Source organism: Triturus cristatus, chromosome 11 (assembly GCF_964204655.1).
Source record: "Triturus cristatus chromosome 11, aTriCri1.1, whole genome shotgun sequence".
Lineage (NCBI taxonomy): Eukaryota > Metazoa > Chordata > Amphibia > Caudata > Salamandridae > Triturus > Triturus cristatus.
In genome coordinates, this window is record NC_140594.1 from 273,940,296 (window position 1) to 273,961,061 (window position 20,766).

Here is a 20,766-nt window from a genome sequence, read left to right on the forward strand (position 1 = left end):
CATTCTCATCTAACTACCCTTCCACTCATTCACCTAATTCACATTGCCATTCCCATTCACTGTTATATTTTCAGTTATTTAAATAGGTTATTGGAGACAGCAGGTTGAATTTCAGTCAAGTCATGGTGTTTTAACAAGCTTTCGTCTATCCACCTTATCATTCTCACAGTCATCCACCCAGTTACTCACTCAACTACTCACTTAAGATCATTCCCCTACCTACCTACCCACATCCAACAATTATTTCACTTTTTCCCACCTTACATCATTCACTTACTCACTCATATTCACCCATCCGCATCAAGCTTCCTATGGTCATTCAACCAATTCATATAACCAGTCGTCACATTTACCTATCCACACAGTCAACCCCCACATTCAATTACTCACCCATTCACACTCATACACCAAACATCACTCATTGACTAACCAGCAATTTCATTATTAAAAAGCCACACTAAGGGCCTCATGTAGGTAGCCATATACCGGTCGGTAACGGCCGATTTTCGGTAATTATACCGTTACCGACCGGTATATTGGCTATTGGTATGTAGGGGGTCAATTTCTGAAATCGGAATTTACCGAATCGGTAAAACTACCGAATCGGTAAAATTACCGAATCGGTAACGTTACCGATGTGGTAATTTTACCGATTCGGTAATTTTACCGAATCGGTAAATTCCGATTTCAGAAATGATATGTAGGGGGAGTGTGTGCGTGTGTTTATGAGTCGGTATTTACCACCAACTTTTAGTTGGTGGTAAATAATTAATGTATGTGTGTATGCATTTGGAAGCGCGTAGCAGTGTGCAATGTGGCATACATACATGCCCTTAGGGCATGTATGTGTGCCACATGTGCACACATGGCCGAATCAGGGGTGCAACAGGGTGTCAATGTGACACCCTGCCACCCTTGCATTTTCTCCACCATTACCGAATCGGTATTTACCGATTCGGTAATGAGGCATACCTTCCCCTCAATGGGAAGGTATGCCTCATTACCGAATCGGTAAATACCGATTCGGTAATTACCGAATTGTAACGAATCGGTAAAAAATACCGACTCATTACCTACATACGAGTTACCACTTCTAAAATACCGATTCGGTATCGTTCGGTATTTTAGAAGTGGTAACTGGTATGCTACCTACATGAGGCCCTAAGTGGCATTGTTAGTACTTGTTTTATTCTCCCTGCAGATTACATCTAGTAATGTCTACTGCCACAACATTAAGCACATTTGATCTGCAAGGGAGATAAAAGAACCACATGTAGTTGTAACAGTAAGTAGCTTGGTACTGACCACATTTGTGCTGCAGAGAAGATAGCACAGCAGTTAGTAAGGAATAGATTTTGACTTTTGTCTCCAGCATATTTGTGCAGTTTTTTTGAGGGAGCTTCTGATCCGGTCATTTTACCTTAAAACATAACGTTACCTCACACTCATCAGGATTTCTTTTTTTACAGTTTTTAACTATTATTTAGTAGGAGCTTGACCCAAAGGGGTTTTATGGCCCTTTACATGAGCACCAGTTATGTTACACAAGCACATTTGTATTCGTTTTTTTAGGCAGGGGTGACTAAGTGATTAGCCCAGAATCACAGAATGTTAATTAAGCTGACCCTAACTAGGCTCCCCAGTTCCACAGTCTTTACACCACACCTTTATTAATATTTCCAAATTTTACAGCTTTTTGTGTGGCGCGGTATAAAGATTAAAACCTGTTTCAAGCCTGATTAACTTCACCAAACCAAGACATCCAGTATGCAGGTTTGGACATTTCTCACCTCAGATAAATCTGTTCTACTCAGTGAGTTGCATTCCTACCGCTATGATATTGTTTCCAGGGCCTTTCCTGCTTCACAAGTTAAACTCTCCTCAACGTGCTGTGATTCTTGCACTGTCTGTCTGGTTGTACATTATGTGATGCAGCTCCCACATTTATTTGCCTACGTTATTTATGGTGTTTAGACGGCTCGCAGTGCAGGATTGGATGGATTCCCAAATATGCAGCTCTAAGTATGAAAGGGCACGTCCTGGGCTGGCCGTAAACACACTAACTCAAGCCTGACTTGACTCCACAGACTGACGAAATAGCTTTGTCTGTGGCGCCTTTCGCATGCTTCCTAAACCCACCCTTTCACATCTCGTCACGGGGTGAGGTATGGTCTGTGAACCTTGCTGGCTCCACCTCACCCAGTGGCGAGATACTGAAGGGTGAGGTAACTGGTATTGAGTGGCATTCAAACTCGTACAGCCCGGGCTTGAAGGCTAAATGCCCCAGGACACTCCAGAAGAAGGTGGAGAAATTAAGGTGACGTCACTGCACTTTGAGGAAATACCCGGGCTGTGCGTGGGTAAGCCCTCCTAGTGCTGAATCGTGCAGATTCTCACGGAGGGGCATGCCTCGCAAAACTACCTATTGAAATAACCTTCGCGAATCGCTACTTTGAATTGTATTTATTTACTTAAACCTTGTTTACAAGAAGCTATGAAAGGAAAGGGGGCCCAGCCCCTATGCCCTTATACAGGAGCCTCTGCTGCCAGAAAGCAAGCCATGATGTATTATTGTTTGAGAGCAGAGGGAAGGAGGCTATTTGACCACATAAATCTGGTTGAGAAAGAAGATGAGCATCAAGAGTGGGATGTGTTCATTGAAGCCAAAACCAGTATGAAGAATTATTTTGATACCACTATGAGCTTATGTTGGAGAGGTACAATTCCTACTACAGATACCAGGCCCCTGGTAAGGCAAATTTGTCTTATGTTGCTACCCTAAGGATGTTGACCATAACTTATGCATGTAGGGGCATGAATAAAATGATCCGCCATTAGGTGGTAATGTGCAACATTTGCGTGAAGGCGCAGGAGAAATTATTATGCCATAGGAACCTAAGCCTGGAAAAGGTGGAAACAACCATTAAGAGCATGGAAAGGTCAGCTAAGGGAGTGAAGTTGCTGCGCAAACCAGACAACCACCAAGTGAATGTCAATCTGGTTGATAAAGAAGAAGAGTCATCAATGAAACAGTTCGGGAAGAACAGCTAAAAAAAACTCCCCTGCCACACCACACCACAAATGTACATGCTATTTTTGTGGATCCAGTACACACTTGGAATCTAACAAGGGATGTCCCACATTAGGCAAAGACTGCAAGGGAAAACTGGGCATTTCTTCAAGGGTGGCGCCCAGTGACACAATCTTTGTTGGCACCCCCCTCCACACAACCTTTTCAATGGCCTGAGAGGTTGAGAGAACCCTGATTTTAATATACATGCTATACTACAAAGAAGGGAATTTTGAAAAATAAATTGGGGGGCTTTATTTTCCTCACTAAAGTACATTGAAGCACAGATAATTTTAGGCGGGATACTGCTAGAATAAAGGCATTTTTGGCTTAAAAAATCAATAGTCTCAGGAGAAAAATCTGGTCAGCTGGCATGTGTGTTACAGCTTATAGTTCAAACAGTGAGCAGGCGGCCCATTTCCTTCCTTGGATTAGGACCTATGGCATACTGACTACACTACTGGCGGCAGGAAAGTAGAGTTACGAGACATGATCAGACTGTGCACTTCAGGGCACCACTGTAAAGTAAGATACAATAGTTCAGGTCAACAGTGAAAAGCGGTAAAGCTGTACATTGAAAAGATCGCCATGCAGACTGTGCACATTAAAAAATACAGGCATGAGAAGGTTATTCACAAGAGGAAACTATTGCAGAGTGACACGAACAGCTTGAACATTCGAGAGATGGAAGCACTGTTTTCTGTCACAGTGCTGTTCCTCCGTTTTCTTTGATGGACGCTCAAGTAAAGGCCACTGCTGTCTTTCCTGTATTTGTAAGCTGGTCTGGAGAGGGCCATCCAACTTCTCCTGAGTCAGAGGAGCTGTGTTTGAGAGCCTGTCCTATTCAAAAAAGAATGTACTGACGCAGAGCTCGGGATGTCATACCTCTCCATCTGCAACCATGTGAGCGCCTATGTCAGTCTTTTATTACCACGATGTCATGGAAATGAAAGATGGACAATGGCACTCATTTTGGTCAGAGTGCAAATAGCGCCTCGAAGCTTGGAGCTCAGTGCAGCCACACCGGTCGCACTGCTTTAAAACTGGCCATGATCATCAATAAGGAAAAAATACAAAACCAGCCCTGGTGCAATGTCCCTGTGAATGGAGAAAAAGTGGAGACGTTGGTGGACACTGGATCCAGAATCACAATCTTGTCAAAGGACACTTACAATAATTTAAGGTGCAAGGCTCTGCTAGAAGCCAGCAGAATCATTCCAGGTGTCTACAGTGGTCACAAGATAAAATTAGAAGGAGTATTAGACGCAGATTTGGCATTCAATGAGAAAAACACCTTTACAAGAATTTTCAGGTGGGCTACAATGTCAACATCCTTGACTGGATAGACCAACAGAATCTGAGAATGATGATTAACCCATGCATGCCCTTCATGTGTTTAGCATACAAGAGGACGATTTGGAAACAACCCTCAAAGATTTCAAGGGAGTGTTCTGTGAGCAACTGGGATGCTTAAAGAATTTCAACATGAGAACATTTTGAAAACCAACACACGCCCTGTCAAACAACGCGTCAGAAACATCCCCCTGTCAGCTCGTGCGGAGGTCAAAGCCATTCTGAGGGCTTGGTGTAGCAGTGGAAAAATGGAACCAATCAATTTGTCTGAATGGCTATCACCCGTGGTCATTGCGAAGAAGAACAGATCAATTCACCTATGCATCGACCTTCGCAAGCTTAACCATCATGTGGTAAAGGATTGTCAGCCCCTACCCCTAATAAATGAGATTGTGATGACATTGGATCAGGCAAAAATATTTACAACACTAGACTTCAGCACAGCATACCATGAAATACAACTGGATCGGGGGTAAAAAAAAGTATACAGCATTCATCTCACCTGAAGGAGCATATCAGTTTTGCAGGTTACCTTTCGGGCTGTGTTTGGCATCTGCTGTATTCCAGCACATAATGAATCAACTGTTCTGTGGCATGGAAGGTGTGAGGACATTCCAAGATGTCGTACTGATTTATAGCAAGACGAATGAATGAATGATACAGCTTATAAAGCGCACAAATACCCGGAGGCGTCTTGGCGCTATGCAGAGCAAAAAGTAGCAAACTATAACTAGGTAATATCAGCAAGGATCATTGATTAAATAACCAAGTTTTGAGGCTCTTCCTGAAAACCGAGAGTGAAGGTACACGGTTCCAATGAAGAGCCATAATTCTGAAGACTACTTCTTCACCCCAAGTGGTATGTTTGAAGGAAGCAACCCTCAAAAGACTGGCTAAACATGAGCGCAATGTTCTACTTGGAATGTAAAGCACAAAATTGTTTTTTAGGTAAGCTGGAATTTTTCCATGGAGTGATTTATAGGCTAAACAGAGAGCCTTGAAGGTGATGCGATGGCAAGCAGGGAGCCAATGCAGTTGTCTGATGGAGGCCCTGACTGACTGAAATGTAGGAATTCTTAGTAGAATTCATGCAGTTGCATTTTGAATAGTTTGCAATTTCTTAAGTGAACCTTTTGGTAGGCTGATATAAAGACTATTACAATAATCCAGTTGTGATAGAACTAAGGTGATAGCCACCACTTTCAACTGATCAGGCAGAAGACATTTTTCAATTTATTTTTACAATTCTGAGCCAGTAAAAGGAGGAGGAAGTAATCAAGTTCAAGTTGACTTGTTCTTTGTATTTTAGTTCCCTATCCAACGGAAACCCCAGGTTTTTTACTTTGTAAATTGGCGTAGGAGCCGTACCCAAATCAGAAGGCCACCAGATAGAAGACCAGATGGCCGGATTATTGCCGAACTGAATCACCTCTGTTTTTGAGGAGTTGAGCTTCAGGCAACTATTGGCCATCCATCTACTCACTGCACTTATACAGTTGTTAACCGTATTGCTGGAATAGCTTTCAGTTTTTGCCAGTGAGACTATTATTTGTGTGTCATCGGTGTAAGACACTAAGGACAGGCCAAATGATTTAATCAGGGTGGCAAGCGGTGTAACATAAAGAATTAACAAAGTGGGGGACAAAGAAGACCCCTGAGGAACCCCACAAGACAAGCAATATCGCTCTGAATTGAAAGTACCAAGTGAAACCACTTGTTGGCGCCCTGAAAGAAAAGATTTAAGTAACCCTAGTGCTGAGTCACCAATTGCTGAATCCTGCAGACGGTCAACCAGTACCTCATGGTTGACCGTATCAAAAGCCGCTGAGAGATCCAGCAGGATCGGAGGAAGAACACACATCAATGCTGAGGAAGTTCCTACAAAGGAGTCAGGACAGTGGACTCACATTGCAAAAGTTCAAATGCAAACTTTTCAAAGGGACTGTTGAGTATTTAGGCCACCTCATCAATGAAAACGGTGTTTGACCAAAACCGTCTTTGATATCTGTGATTTCTATATTACCTAACCCAACGAATAAAGAAGAACTAGCATCATTTTTGGGTATGTGTGAATTCCACTCCAAATTCATACAACATTTCGCCGTTAAAGTGGAACCGCTCCAGAAGATGACAAAAAAAGATGCAGAGTTTGTATGGGATGACAAAGTTGCCATGTAAGATGCACTAATATCAGGTCAGGGTGGAGTACATTTCTGTAAAAGTAAATGTATCCGCGGACTACTTGTCACGAGCGCTCTGTAATAGTGAATTGGATTGTGACGAGAGTGTGGATGATGACCTGCTGGTAGCATGTTTGCTTGACTGTGATTAATCTAATGGTACTATTACCAAATCGGAGTGGTTGGTGGCTTTTAAGAGTGAATGTGTTTGCAGAAATAAAAAAGCGTGTAGTCAAAGGGTGGCCTAGTGAAAGAGTGTTCGACAAGTCATTGAGACCCTATTGGAAAATAGAAGACATCAGTGGAGGAGCTAGCTCCATCATGGCTGCTTGGAGCTTATGCTCCGTGGAAGCCTCGCGCTCAGCAACCTAGCGCGGTGCTTCAATCCCCACACCAGCAGAAAGGGCCAACCCCCGACATCGGAAGATTGGGAGCGTCTGCCGCTGTGGCCACCATCGCACCTGGCTGCTGCATTGTCGTGTTATCAGCTTTATTCTCCCCAGGTGATCGCGCCTCCAGATGGTGCCTGGTGACTGAGCGAGCTCGCTCTTGGTCGTAGCAGAGTAGGGGCCGGACATCGGGAGCGGGCCCCCAGGAATCCACTCTGGACCATGTGGCAATCAACCCTCTGCCACCGAGACGAAAATCCAACATCCGGATTCCTGGACCCTAACCCTTTCAGCGCTGCTCCCTCACCTACCGCGCACTGTTCAGCAAAATCCCTGACGCCAAGGCTGTGCTTGGGGCCCCTCAGGGCAGGCGATCCTGTTTTAATTGGATTCTTGTGGTAAGAAAAAAATCTATCTCCTTTGCGGCAGTTTCAAATGAAGCATGAAGTTCCGAGGGAAGTTATTTATGCAGCCTGACCTTAAGATGCTCGTTCGTCGGGATACGGCGAACGCCCCAACCTTCGCCTAGGTGAGTGACGGGGGGCTTGGACGCGCCACGTGGAGCAGCATCCACTGTCCCAGACTTTATCCTACAAAACGGGGCACCTCTACCCCAGCGTGTCCCACAGAAAGAAACCTCTCCAGAGTGGGTAGCCTGACTCCAACATGGCGACCGCTTTTGAACAATAATAGCTGACAACTCCAGCAATCGTAATGCGGTGTAACAGGAACCTCTGATCTTGTACCAAGCCCTTGGAAACTGGCCTCTCACTGCTGTTTAGGCCTTAGGGAGTACCCAAGCCTGCCTGACATCAGGATGGCACCTCCTGCTGATTTCCAAGGGGGAGACATCAGCTTTAGGTCAGTAGGAGAGATGAGTAGTGATGGGTGATGCCCATGCCACACAGCGGGTATAAATACTCCAACAAGTGGAGTAGTCATTGACCAGACCTCGTGCATTTCACCCATCCCCGGCTCACCCTTCTGGACATTAAATCTGTGAGCTTGCCACCGACAGCGGAGACCAGACACTTTGATCGATGGAGCTACCTCAATAGCTGCAGAGGAGATGGACTGTGGACATCCCCCCCAGCCGTCACCTACCCCTCCAGACATTGGACAGACAATTTCCTTCGGCTCCCCGCCGTATCTCCCTCCTCGTTTCCCTTCTACTCATACTCTCCTTACCCTCCCTCGCACCATTAATCTTGTCTTATATGCTAATTAAATGTGTCGTGCAACCAATGTAACCTGTATCTGATGTAACCTAGAGACCTAGCCATCTGACCGATGCCCGATGGAGCTTCCCTGTGAGCTAAAGGGGAGACTGGCAGTGGATTCCCTCCTCGACCGTCACCTACCCAGTCGGTCATTGGGTAGATTTTCCCTTCATCTCCTCATAACATCTACCCCCTCTTCCTGCCCCTTCTCAATCCCCCTCTCCCCCTACCCACTCTATTTCTCTCCCCTTCTCGCTCTTCAATGTGTCGCATATATTTATCTATACCCCCTTACCCTTCTAAGACCCATTTATTTCGCCTTCTATTCTCTTGAAATGTCCTTCTAGTATCTGATGTAATCGTGTAACTGATGTAATTTTGTTATTTCTGCGGAACCTTATCTAAAGCATTTCCCCCCACCCTGTCTGCTGTACAGGTCCTCCCCCACCGCCCAACTGTCCCTTATCAGCCTCCATGATTGTGCCCCTTGCCAAAGCACTCCCTCTCCCCTTGTTGGGGAGGGTTCCAGCATTATTGCCTCTGAGACTCGGATTCCCCTCCAAGAGAGTCCACTGTGTTAGGGGTCTCACACATAACGGAAAGAGGCCTTAATTGGCCTCCTTGAATGTGCCCCTTGCCAAAGCACTCCTTCTCCCCTTATTGGGGAGGGATCCTAGCATTTCTGTCCTGGAGTCTCAGATACCCCTCTGAGAGAGTCCACAGTGTTAAAGGATTCTTCACTTAACGGAGGTCTGGGATAGTTCCCATTATCTCTGGGGACCCAGCACCTTACACCGTGAAAGGCGCTCTCCTTGAAACCTTATGTTGATCTCCTCCAGGCTGATACTTTTACCCTCTGAGGTACTTCGGCAATTGAGCAACCTTGACCTGATGACCTGTGGAGTTGCCCTACACAGCTACTGAGGAGTTGGCTCTGCCCCCCACCCCCTAGCCCTCACCTACCCAGCCGATCGTCTGACACTGTTTTCTCTCTGATCAACACGTGGTGTTCTCCTACCAACCCCCTCTCCGCTGTCCTCCCTCTCTCTTTATCTTCCTATTCTATTCCCTCCGTTTCTTCCCCGAATCTCTCTCCCCTGCCGGCTTTCCATCCCCATACCTGAGCCATCCCTTTGTAACTCTTGTATCTCCAGTATCTACGTTCCTGAAACTATTGTAACTATGTAATTATGTTTTGAATGCAATTGTGTCACCCCATGTAAAGCGCTCTGATACCTCTGGGTGTAGCCCGCGCTATATTAAACTTTTCAAATAAATAATAAATCGAAGATGTGATTCTCTGTGGTGAAACATTGATTGCACCGGAGTCCTTGAGAGGAAGGTTAATAACCTTAGCCCATGAAGGCCATGTGGGGATGACAGGTACTAAACAAAGATTAAGTGAGAGATACTGGTGGCCCTCCATGGATCAAGTTGTTGATGTATATGTCAGTCATTGTTCAGTCTGTACTAAAGCAGACAAAACCATGACCACACACCGATGCCCCATGACATCTGTGAAACTTTCTGAAGGTTCTTGGATAAAAGTTGGCATGGACTTCATTGGACCAATGAATACTTACTTACCCTTAGAGATGCGTTATGCTATGGTTATAATAGATTATTACAGAAAGTAGGTAGAAGTAAAATTTGTAGCACAACCTACCACATCTAAAGTAGTATGCTTCTTGAAGGAATTATTATACAGAGTGGGTTTCCCTAAAACAGTTAGTCACTGATAATGGAGTGCAGTTTGTGTCCACGAAACTCGTTACCTTCATGGAAAAGAATGGCATAGAACATAGAAGGCCCTCCTTATGCCACCCATAAGGCAATAAGAGAAAGGACAGGGGAACGCTACTCACTAACGGAACCAGGGTAATGGTTAAATAAGGGGAAACAACGGTTCCTGTGGACTCATAAAAAATGATTCAAGCAATATAATTTGTACAATCGCAATAAAAAGAGGGTAGAATAGTGTCAGAGGGCAAGGAACCACCAACACATTTGTACAATTATGACTTGTTTTATAAACACAACAGACTTATTATATACATTGTTTAAATTTACAATTGAACAGATATTTGTGAACTGTGTCCCAAAGTGAAAAATGGAACCTAATCGTAAGTGACAGGGTGTATATTTATATACAAGGTTTCCATAAATCTTAAAATGCAACCATTCTTGTATAATTTCTTTGTAAACAACAACTGTATATAATAATACGCGCTGGGCAATGGTTCGCTCTTTCATCTTGACGGTGTTTCGACCCTCTATCAGTACGGAGTCTCCTAAGGTCTAGTGATGCAGGGACATCTGGATTGCTTAATGCGCAGCCTTGTGAACTAGTGATGTGCCACAAGTGAGAAGTGAATGGGTATTACTCACAAGAGGACACGTCCGGGTACTCAGTGTGAGGAAAGGCTGGCAGTCAGGGGTACGGTTTGGCCGACCGGCTCTTTACATCAACTCGCTATAGCCATAGCGGTATGGTTAATCCCTGGTAAATTCTGGAAACAGTGACAATGCACTGTGTAGGTCTGGATGATATTCTGTGCGCGAAGAATCACAGCATCTGTATTCCCAAGCTGCGTGAGTCAGCTTCAAGGACGGTACAATGACAGTCATTGTACAGCTTGGGAATACAGATGCTGTGATTCTTCGCGCACTGAATATCATCCAGACCTACACAGTGCATTGTCACTGTTTCCAGAATTTACCAGGGATTAACCATACCGCTATGGCTATAGCGAGTTGATGTAAAGAGCCGGTCGGCCAAACCGTACCCCTGACTGCCAGCCTTTCCTCACACTGAGTACCCGGACGGGTCCTCTTGTGAGTAATACCCTTTCACTTCTCACTTGTGGCACATCACTAGTTTTTATGAGTCCACAGGAACCGTTGTTCACCCATAAGGCAATGGCCAGGTCGAACGAGCCCATTCGCCTTATTAGGGAAGCCATCCAAATGGCTTTAAGGTCTCACATTCCCATTGAGGCAGCTCTCAGGACTAGATTGTGGTAATATCATACTACTCCACACAACACCACAGGCATAACCCCCTTTGAGCTAATCAGGGGTAGTGTAGCTGTCACAAAATTGCAGCTGTACTTGTCTTTGGCTTGGAAGAAATAGGAAGAAGAGAACAGGATGGATAAAGGAATCAAGATGCGAAGTCTGGTGGGCAAACTCCAGAAGCGCATGCACAGCAATTATGATGCTAGGAATGTGATGGAGATGTCTATGAGAGCAGGTGACGTGCTGAGAGTGAAGTATCAGAGGAAAAGAGCAAACATGAGAAGAAACAGTGAGCCAAGACATGTGGTCAAGACCAAGGGTACTGCCCTTCTACTAGACAATGGTCAATGGTGGAATTAATCAAATGTTGTTAGCAGTAGGGCCCAAGAACCAGTGCGCAGGCATGATGCTGTTCAGAAAGATTCATTTGCATAGGCTGGAGATGCCGACAACAGTGAAAAGTGTGGAACAAGCACTGCATGTGTTGCTAGTGAAAATTCCTCCAGTGTGTCTTCTCCCAGGATTGCAACCAATTCCAGTGGTACTGTTCAGAGCAAAATAACTATTGTTTTACTGGTCAGATTTAAAGACTATGTAATGATTTTGCTTTTGTTTGAAAAAAGGGAAAAGATGTAATGTTCTGTTAATATATCATTATATTGTGCCCTGTCCCATCCTGAGGTCTCTTCCCCCGCTCCCTTTCCCACCTCAAGTGTGTGTGTGCATGTGGCGAACACGGCGGACTGTGTTTTGGAATGTTGAGGGCACAGCGGGCGGCTAGGCAACATCAGTGGCTCTGTGAGAGTAGTACTCACTGAATAAAGTCACAAACTAATCTATCTCCTGCCTCCTCATTACCACCCACTTCTTGATTTTGTAATGAGAATTGAAAGCAAAGCCTAGACTCTGCTGGGTAGGAGATGCACCCAATTTGTACCTCATCTATTATCAAGAGTGGTTACTGACCTCTCAAAACAAGCTTTGAGGTTAATGACTGTTGGTTGCCATGAATTCTAGTCCCAGTGGCTACTCTGTTTTATCTTTAGGCTTGGAGGAAAGACCTTTCTCTTGTGTAATCTATGCAGAGTTGTGATTGTAGGACCAGAAACCAAAGTACACACCGCATAAAATCTACAGAGGTCATCAGGAGTGTCTTCACAAAACAGCAGTTCTCCATGTGACCTTCATCGTCCTGTGGATGTGACAAGCAGCATGTACATAATTCTGGGGTTTCTGCCTGTACACCAAAGGTGTCTGTTGGGTGGGAAATATGCATTGGCTTCCTACCAGCACAGTTTCTGTATGCCACAGTACCTCAACTCCCCTCATACTTTATGTTCTGTTCTGATTGTTAGCAAGCGACCTGGTTGCCATTTCTGACCTTGCCAGGAATCAATCATCGCAGCTAATACACAAATAATTTGCCAGCTGATATCAGCTGCTATGCCTGCCTCTTCCCAACTGGGCAAAAGCCTCCCCAGATCAGGAGTCGCTTCGAAATATGATGCCAGCTCACTTTCTATTTGGCCTAGGTTTCCCGCCAGTGACTCAACAGATGGATAAACACTGGCCCAACCCTGCCAGTATTTGTACTTTGTTTAGATTTCACAAGCAAACTCTGTGCATCAGCTGTTAAAAACAACTGCCAGAAACAGAATCCTTGTGGATACTGAACATTTTCAAGCTGTAGAACTCTAGAAAACCCCTGCTTGCTGGACCCTTCGCAATGGAGAGCAGCACTACCTGGCATGAAGTGGAGCAAGTGTCTGACCAGCAGGATCCAGAAGGTTCCAGGAGCTAGGCCCAGCAGACACTGTTCCAGTATCCCATGCTTCTGGATAGTGCTTCAGAACCTTTGCAACTTTGTTTCTAGCTCTCATCGTTCCAGAGGAGTTAAGACTAGAAGTCATGGTTGGATCCTATTCCCATATCTTAGTTCCAATCCCAAGTGGTGGAGCCTGTGGGTCCAAGGGTGTCCCATCATCTGAAACACCCAACCATGAGCAGCCGGTTTCAATATGAGGGCCTGTGAATTTTGGTATACTAGAGGTCCCTGTCCTTGCTAGTGCCACCCTAGCATCTACTCCTCTCTTGGAAAGTGTCTCCAGTTAACTCCTCAACTAGTCTGTCTTGAACTGTATCCCCATCTACCGGATCGCTTGCATTTCAATTAGTTTGGCACAGAGGCATTGTGTGAACTATGCTGGCTACCCTAACTAAACCTTTCCAACTTTGGTGTGATCCTATTCTAATCAGGGTGGTGGGTTTTTGGGTTTGCAGATTGGGGCTAGTTTACCGGAAAGTAAGCCACGTGTGCTTAAACATACTAAGTTACTCAAACTTATCTCCATGGCCAACTAAAAATTGTGGCTGGAGGAAAATGTTATAACGGCATATTTGACACACTGCTGAATCCCATCAGGCACCTCCGCTCCACTGACTGGCTGGAGTAAACAACCATTGGTGTAAACAAAGAACTGACAAAGTTTGCTCAGGTCAACAAAACCATTTCACATCCCCATTCCATTAAACAGTGGTCGTAGGGACTGTATAATTTACCGGCCCTACGTTTTCCAATATATAAACAAACACCCTCAATTTTTAAAGACATAGGTCCGACTGGACATTGATTTTAATTAGTGTAATTAATTGTTTCATACAGTATTTATGTTCCATATGCTCCAACATTTCAGGTAGTAGTCCTTAATACAGAGGGCAGGGACGTGCTTAAACAGGAGTACCTGTACTTTCTAACTGAAGTTCAATAGTACCTGAGGCCATAAACACCAGTGGTAAATGATAGTACTCACCAAGGATACTGCCCAGTAACTACTCACTGTCAACAGACCCAGAGCACGGTCCATCAAACACTACCTGCATGTTACTTCCCCAGTGGCTGTTGTTAATAACACTTGCATAAGAACATTTGGCTCCAGATGTTTACCTTTATCTTTGTACAGTGTTGTGATGCCATCGGTGTCCCAGTCATGTTTCTTTAGAAATCACAAAATTCATAATCTTCTTCTAGTTCCATGTCTTTGATTTGTTTAACACTCTATCTGCTCCTGTATGAGTGTCTGTCTCTGTTTTTGTACTGCATATCACTCTTGGTATAAACTTCTATCACTGCGTGTCTTGAGCTCTGTGTTTGTATACGTCATGAGCCATAAGGGATTATTTAGAGTTTTGCGGATGAAGGATACGTTCCAAGCAATAGTGGATGTTCTATCTGCCCTATCTAGAGTGTTTAGTCAAGTATACAGTCAAAATTAATAGAGAGGATGTTCTTTTCAGCTCTCCAGCAAATGCCAAGCTCTGGAAAAACACCTTAATCTGCTTTAATCACGGTCTTGTTTACTTGTCATTGTCTCTGATATTACTTTTATCTGTACTTAGCACTGAACCTCTGTTAATCCGTCTCAGTCTCACTCTGTCATGAATGTCCCTATTATTGGCAGCAAAAGAGATTTACTAGTTTCTTAAATAGAAATGATGTGTCTTTTGCCTTTGGTAGACCTGTGATCCTGGACCCGGCAGAGCCAACCTTCATTGTGGGGCAAGGGAAGCGCTGGGATCTGGTGGCTGCGGAGGCTGCAGAGTGTCTGCTGTCAGCGTGCTGTAAGAACGGCCTAGGACCAATCCAGCCTTGGAACGTGTCCGTAAGTTTCCTCCAATCCTTTTCCCTGATATCTCACATTAGGTGGAAAGCCAGTGTCCTTCAAGAAGGGAAATTGTGAGACATTTTGTGACTGCACAGTATCGCACAGTTGGTTCTTGTATACGTCCCCCTAGAGGCATCACTCTTAAGATTCTCCCCTCTACAGCCACTGATCCCTAACAAGTCTCCACAGCCCGTACTCCTAAATGATCTATTGTAAGGCAACACTTACAGTTATCCCTTCATGTTTTGTTATTTATTCTCATTATGTTCTCTTAAGCCTGAATGGCATTAGGTGTAAGAGCTCCTTAGAATATCAGTGGTGCAGGGTGAAATGCAGCCCATAAAGAGCAAGGAGAATACAGTCTCACAAAAAAGTAAACATGTTCATTACAGTTCAGGATGAATACGTTATTTAGAAGTACACTAAACACCATTGCAGTGACCTGAGAAAGACAATGATGTTTCATGTGTTTGTCTCTCTCTCTCTCTCTCTCTCTCTCATCTCTCTCACACACACTTTATTTGATTGTATATTTTCTATTATTAACTTCAATGTGGTGATATTTTTGTACACAATATTCAGGATGCAATAGTTATGTCAAACGATATCCTGACTATTTTAACCTGGTACCGCAGCATTTTATTCACAGGGTTATCCCAGATAAATGTACCAGGCACCTTTCCTGTCCAGTGTGCTCCTGCAGGCCCTTGTCCTCTGTGGCAGATTGGCTTCACAAGCCTGTGCCCCTCCCGTGGCCAGGAACATGCTAATAACAGGGACATAGCTGAGGGATTTTCTCTCATATTGGCCCCTGCTGATGTATCCTGGCCTCAGACGGGGCATGAGGCTACTCTATTTCAGTGCCCCAAGCAGGCTGCTGTTGTGGTCTCTGCAGATAGAGGGTGCTGTTAGTAGTCTCTTCTTGTGTGTGTACTGCTTACACTATATTGATACTGGGTACTTGTACAGTGCATTGTGTGCCAATTACTTGGCCTACCGGGGCTTTGTAGACCTTGGTCTGCATGTCGTGATTCATCCACGGGTGCTTCCCTACTACTGGTTTCCCACCCCAATCACAGTTTGATGTGGGTGGGTGGTTTGAAGTGTTCCATTAGCACCCCCTTTACGAATGTTCGCAGATGACCCTCAGAGCCACTTGGACCAGAGGGACAATGAGTGATCTATGACAGACTGCCTGAACCACATTTACAACTGGGTGAATGAAACGTTTTTAGGTTTTACCACACTGACATGCTGGTGGAAAGTGGAGCTAGTCAACATATGCTATTCTTGATTCTCTCAGTCAATGGTACAAACAGCAAGAAATTATGTCATATTCAATTGGGAACTCTTGGTCGACTCACGGGCAAAGGCTTTTGTTAAAGGAGGGAACATGCATAAAATATGTCCAGGATGGTGGTCTTGCTCGTACCCTTGCATCGAGTGGAACTCACCAGAGCTCTGGTGATGTCACAACCAGATTACTGACAGTGGTACAGCTTGAAGGCAGTCACGGCCGGCATTAATTTGCGAGGTCGCGCGGAGAGGGGGTGGAGGTTAATTCAATAAAAAAATGTTTTTAAAAACGTACCTTCGCCTCAGGTGCCGGACTCCCGCGTCGCGGCTCCTGCTCTCTGCTCACTGGAAGCAGAAGCAGGCAGCCTCCCTCTCTTCCCCTAAGCCATTCACAATGCTGCAATGCCAGCGTTGTGATAGACTAGGACGCCTTCCTTACAGGCATCTGTAGGGAGGCTGTTTTCTTCATGCAGGCTGCTGTGCAGCCTGCATGAAGAAAACGGAGAGTGCTATGACTGGTTTGGTCGGCCGTGGGCTAGCCACTCCTCCCCGACCCGCCTGCCCCCAACCAGGCATACACTTCTTCTGCTTTCTCGCACTGCGAGAAAGCAGTGGGGCGACGTTCTGACTCTCACGTGGAGTAGCCGCCCCTGCTTGAGGGTAGTTAAGGGGGCAGCCTGCCTGCCCCCACATTTACAGAGGACCAGGACATTTTGATGGGGCAAAGCATGTCATGTGAATACCAGCCACCCCAGCAGCCCTAGTGTGGCTGCCACAGAACTATTAAGCTGGTCACACTGAAACCTTTCTTTATGACCCGCTTTGGTGTGCAGGCTCTTATAAAACACCATGTAAATAGCATGACAGCACTGAGGGTTGTGTGCTGAGGGCTGCCAAAGCAGTATAGTGACAGAGAAAAAGTATTGATGAAAATGGTGAAAAGTAAGGGGGAGTCAAATTGAAAAATCCAGAGAGAGAAAGGAATAGAAGAAAGAGTAAGAAGGTGCGAAAAAGGAAATTTGGTGAGAAAAAATAGAATTTAGGAAAGATGAGAGTAAGAAAGAAAGAATTAAAGAAAGAAGAAAGGCAAGAAGGAAGGAAAAATAAATAAAAATAAATGTACAGAGAGAGAAAATGGAAGAATGAATAAAAAAAAGTGCAGCAAAAGAAAGCTGACGAGAATGGGAATGAACAAGAAAAGTATGTATAGAGAAAGGAAAATAAACAAAGAGAAAAAGACGGGAAGAACGATAGATATAGAGAAACAGAAAGAAAGAACAAAAGAAAAAAAAAGGAATTAAAGAAATAAAGAATGGAAGGTACTGAGAAAGGGGAGGAAAGTTAAGTAAATTAAGGAAAAAAAGGGGAAGAAAAAAGAAAAAAAGAAAAAGAGGAAAACAGAAACAAAGCAGAAGAAAGAGAGAGGTGTAGAGAGACTGAGAAAGGTGGGGAAAGAAAGAGCAAGGGAGGAAAGGGGAGAGACCATGTACCTGAAGGAGAAATGGGAGAATGAAAGAGTAATAGAAAGAGAAAGATGGAGGTGGCAGAAATGGAACTGGGAGAAAAATGCATGAAAATATAAAATGGAGAAGAAAGTAAGAGAAAAGGAAGAAGAAGAAAAGATGAATAGAGAAAGCAGAGAAGATGCAAAATAGGCAACATAGAATAAAGAATAAAAGGGGAGAAGAATGAAAAATAGAAGGAAGATTTGTTAAAAAAAAGAGAAAAAAGAAAATCGAAGCAAGTAAGGGAAAGAAAGGGAGTAGAGAAATGAAAAGGGAGCAAAATATATAAAACATTGTAGAGTGTGACGGGATGTTAGAAAAAGGTAGAATAGAAAAAAGAAAACCAGCAAAAAGGTAAGAAATTAGTTAGAGGAAGGGGATGGAAATACATAGAGATGGAAAGAAAATAGAAATAAAGAGCAAGCAATAGGGGTAGTAAATATTTAACATTTGAGAAAGTAAAAACGAGTGAAAGAAAAGAAAAGGAATAAGCAAAGGGAAAGAAAGACAAAGTGTAAGGAAAGAATGCTATGAGGGACAGATGGAAGACTATTCGGAAGAAAGCAGGATAGAACAGAAAAATAAATTATGATACACAGAAAGATAGACAAAGCAGGGGAAAGAGACATATATGAGACACAATCGAAAAAAATTGGAAATTCCAACTTTGGGAGTTTAGTTTTTAAATAACAAAATACTTTTTCAAGCGGGCACATTCAACGTGGCATCCACTCAGCAAAGCTTCTCTGCAGAGTCGGTGTGGTTTCGCTAAAGGCACAAAGACCCTTTCCGGGTAGGCGGGGATCACTAAGTAGGGCAGGCGATCTTCTGTCCAGGAAGCAAAGAACATCTTTCCGCTGACCAGTCAGGCACTCCCCACTGGTCTCTAAATAAGCTTCATAGTGCCTTCCATTTCCTGTGCATGTAAATTGTCAGTCAAAACTACTTTTCCAGTAAAGCCACTACCAACAGAACTTAAGTCATTATATGAATGGGTGTTGCGATCATATTCTAGGGCCATTTTAAAACATATACTAACAATACGCTAATGTAAGCCAGTTATAAAAAAAAGCTTTAATATGATGCATAATATTTCAACCTTATACAGGGGCGGCTCCTCTATTTGAGTGGAGGAGCGTCGCCCCACAAAGAAAAGTCCCAGGCCAGAGCTGAAAAATAAAATGGTAATGAAGATTATTTATTAACATTTTATGTTTCAGCAACCGACCCAACCCAAACTGAGAGGCAGGATGGGGCAGCGCAGTGCTGCAGAGTGGCAGCAGTCAGCTGTGCGCTTTTAAAACGCGTAAATCTCCTTGGCTGGCCATCTTGCGACGGCCAGCCAGACATGCACATTTTAAACTTCTCTAACCTAACTTCCTTAGACAGCTGGGTTAAAGAAAGCGCAGGCCTCCAGTGCTCTTGGGAGCGCTGAGTGAAGCAGCTCCCTCCAATACTGGCGCTACTCTCATGCTGGTGAGAGTAGCGATAGGATTGGTTAGGGGAGTTGGCTGGGTCCCGTGTTGGAGCCTGCCTTCAGAGAATACCGAAAGAGGAGGACATTGCGCCATGCAGGAAGGTAAGGGTATTAATTTTGTTTTTGGCCCCCCACTCACCATCCTCGGTACATGCCATTCGCCAATGCTAGGAATGCTATTTAAATATTCCAGCACTGCTCACTATACCTGGGGACGTTTAATAGATGAGAGCTGCTCATTGTGCCAGGAATCTGCTGTAGGTGCCAGGCTATTTCACAGGATCCCACAGTGGGTGCAGTCTACTGATCACCTCAAGGCAAATGGTCTCAGATGTCACAAAGCAGAGCATTCCATCAGACTAGATGCTTTCCTGATACCAGCTTGCACATTAGCCTAGTATTTAATGTGCCTTTTGCCAATCCAGATCCCACATTGTCCCAAGGCAGGAAGGTTTCCTATATAGGAAAGATGGTAGCCTTTGGCTCATTGCTTTATATATGGGGCCACAGAGAAACATTCAGTGCTCTTTGAACATTAACCGCATGGCCTGCACTTACCTTGCTCCCAGATCGCCGCCTCGCGTCATCCTCTTCTGTTTCTGCTTGAAGCAGGAAGCACAAACAGGCTCCCCTAGCCAATCCCAATGCTGCAATGTGATTGGTCTGAGCGCTGCGGTTACAGGCAGTGGGAACTTGTACATGTTCCTCACCAGGCTGTGTATTAAAGCCAGGTGGGGACCATGCAAAGCGTGCATGATTTTTTGGCCGGCCTGAGGCAGCTGGCCAAACATTCATCTGCACTCAAGTACCAACCACTCCTCCCCTTGCCTGCTGTGACACAGCCAAGTCCCGCCTCACCCTGCCCCGTAAACTGGAAAAATAAATTGATAATAGCATGTTGTTATCATTTTATTTTTCCTTCATCCACTGCTCCAAATGCAGTGAGGCGACGCTCATCTACCTTAGCGGTGGAGCCGTTGCTGGTGGCCTGTATGTAAGCACAAACTGTCTTGCTCATTATCATATTAATCGTCTAAACCAAAATCAACACGACCACAGTGCATCTCAAACCTTCAGGGCATGAGAGAGAGAGACAGAAGAGGCTGGATTTTATGGTCAACTGCTTCAGACTCCAACACTCACTGTCAGCAGGCAGCCACTAGCAGCAGAGTAAGGCAGCATCTGCGCTTGTGCAGTAGACACAGCTAGCCTGTGCGGTTGCTGACTGCCTGCTTACAATAGCGTGAGAGCAGGGAGAAGCCAGCAAACTATTTTGCTATGGTGAGGCTAGTGAGAGGAACCCCTGACAGGCTGCAGAGAGGAGATGATTGGGGCAAGACTGGGCCAATTCCAAACCATTGTACACTACATCCAGCCTCTACCCCTGCCCCTACTCCCAGGTGTTGTCCATTACCTAGCTGGATGGACTGCCCATGGATCCAATTACTTAAAATGAGAAATTAGCAAGATCTGTCTTCACCTTTCCTTGCAAACTACCACAATATTGACACACTCTTGATGAACAGGCTGGACTAGCATAGCCGGTTAGTTGTGGGTCTCCTACATAACTCTTCCTCCTCCTCCGGTCATAACTTT

The 20,766-nt window shown here is 44.7% G+C and overlaps 1 protein-coding gene across 1 annotated transcript in view; it reads left to right on the top strand.

The window, feature by feature from the left end:
• LOC146784012 (2'-5'-oligoadenylate synthase 1-like) overlaps positions 1-20,766 on the top strand; it is a 72,336-nt gene that overhangs the window by 45,205 nt on the left and 6,365 nt on the right. The window contains exon 5 of the mRNA XM_085633212.1: positions 14,745-14,889. Within this exon, the coding sequence (XP_085489338.1) occupies positions 14,745-14,889 (145 nt within the window). The remainder of the gene's footprint in view (positions 1-14,744; positions 14,890-20,766) is intronic.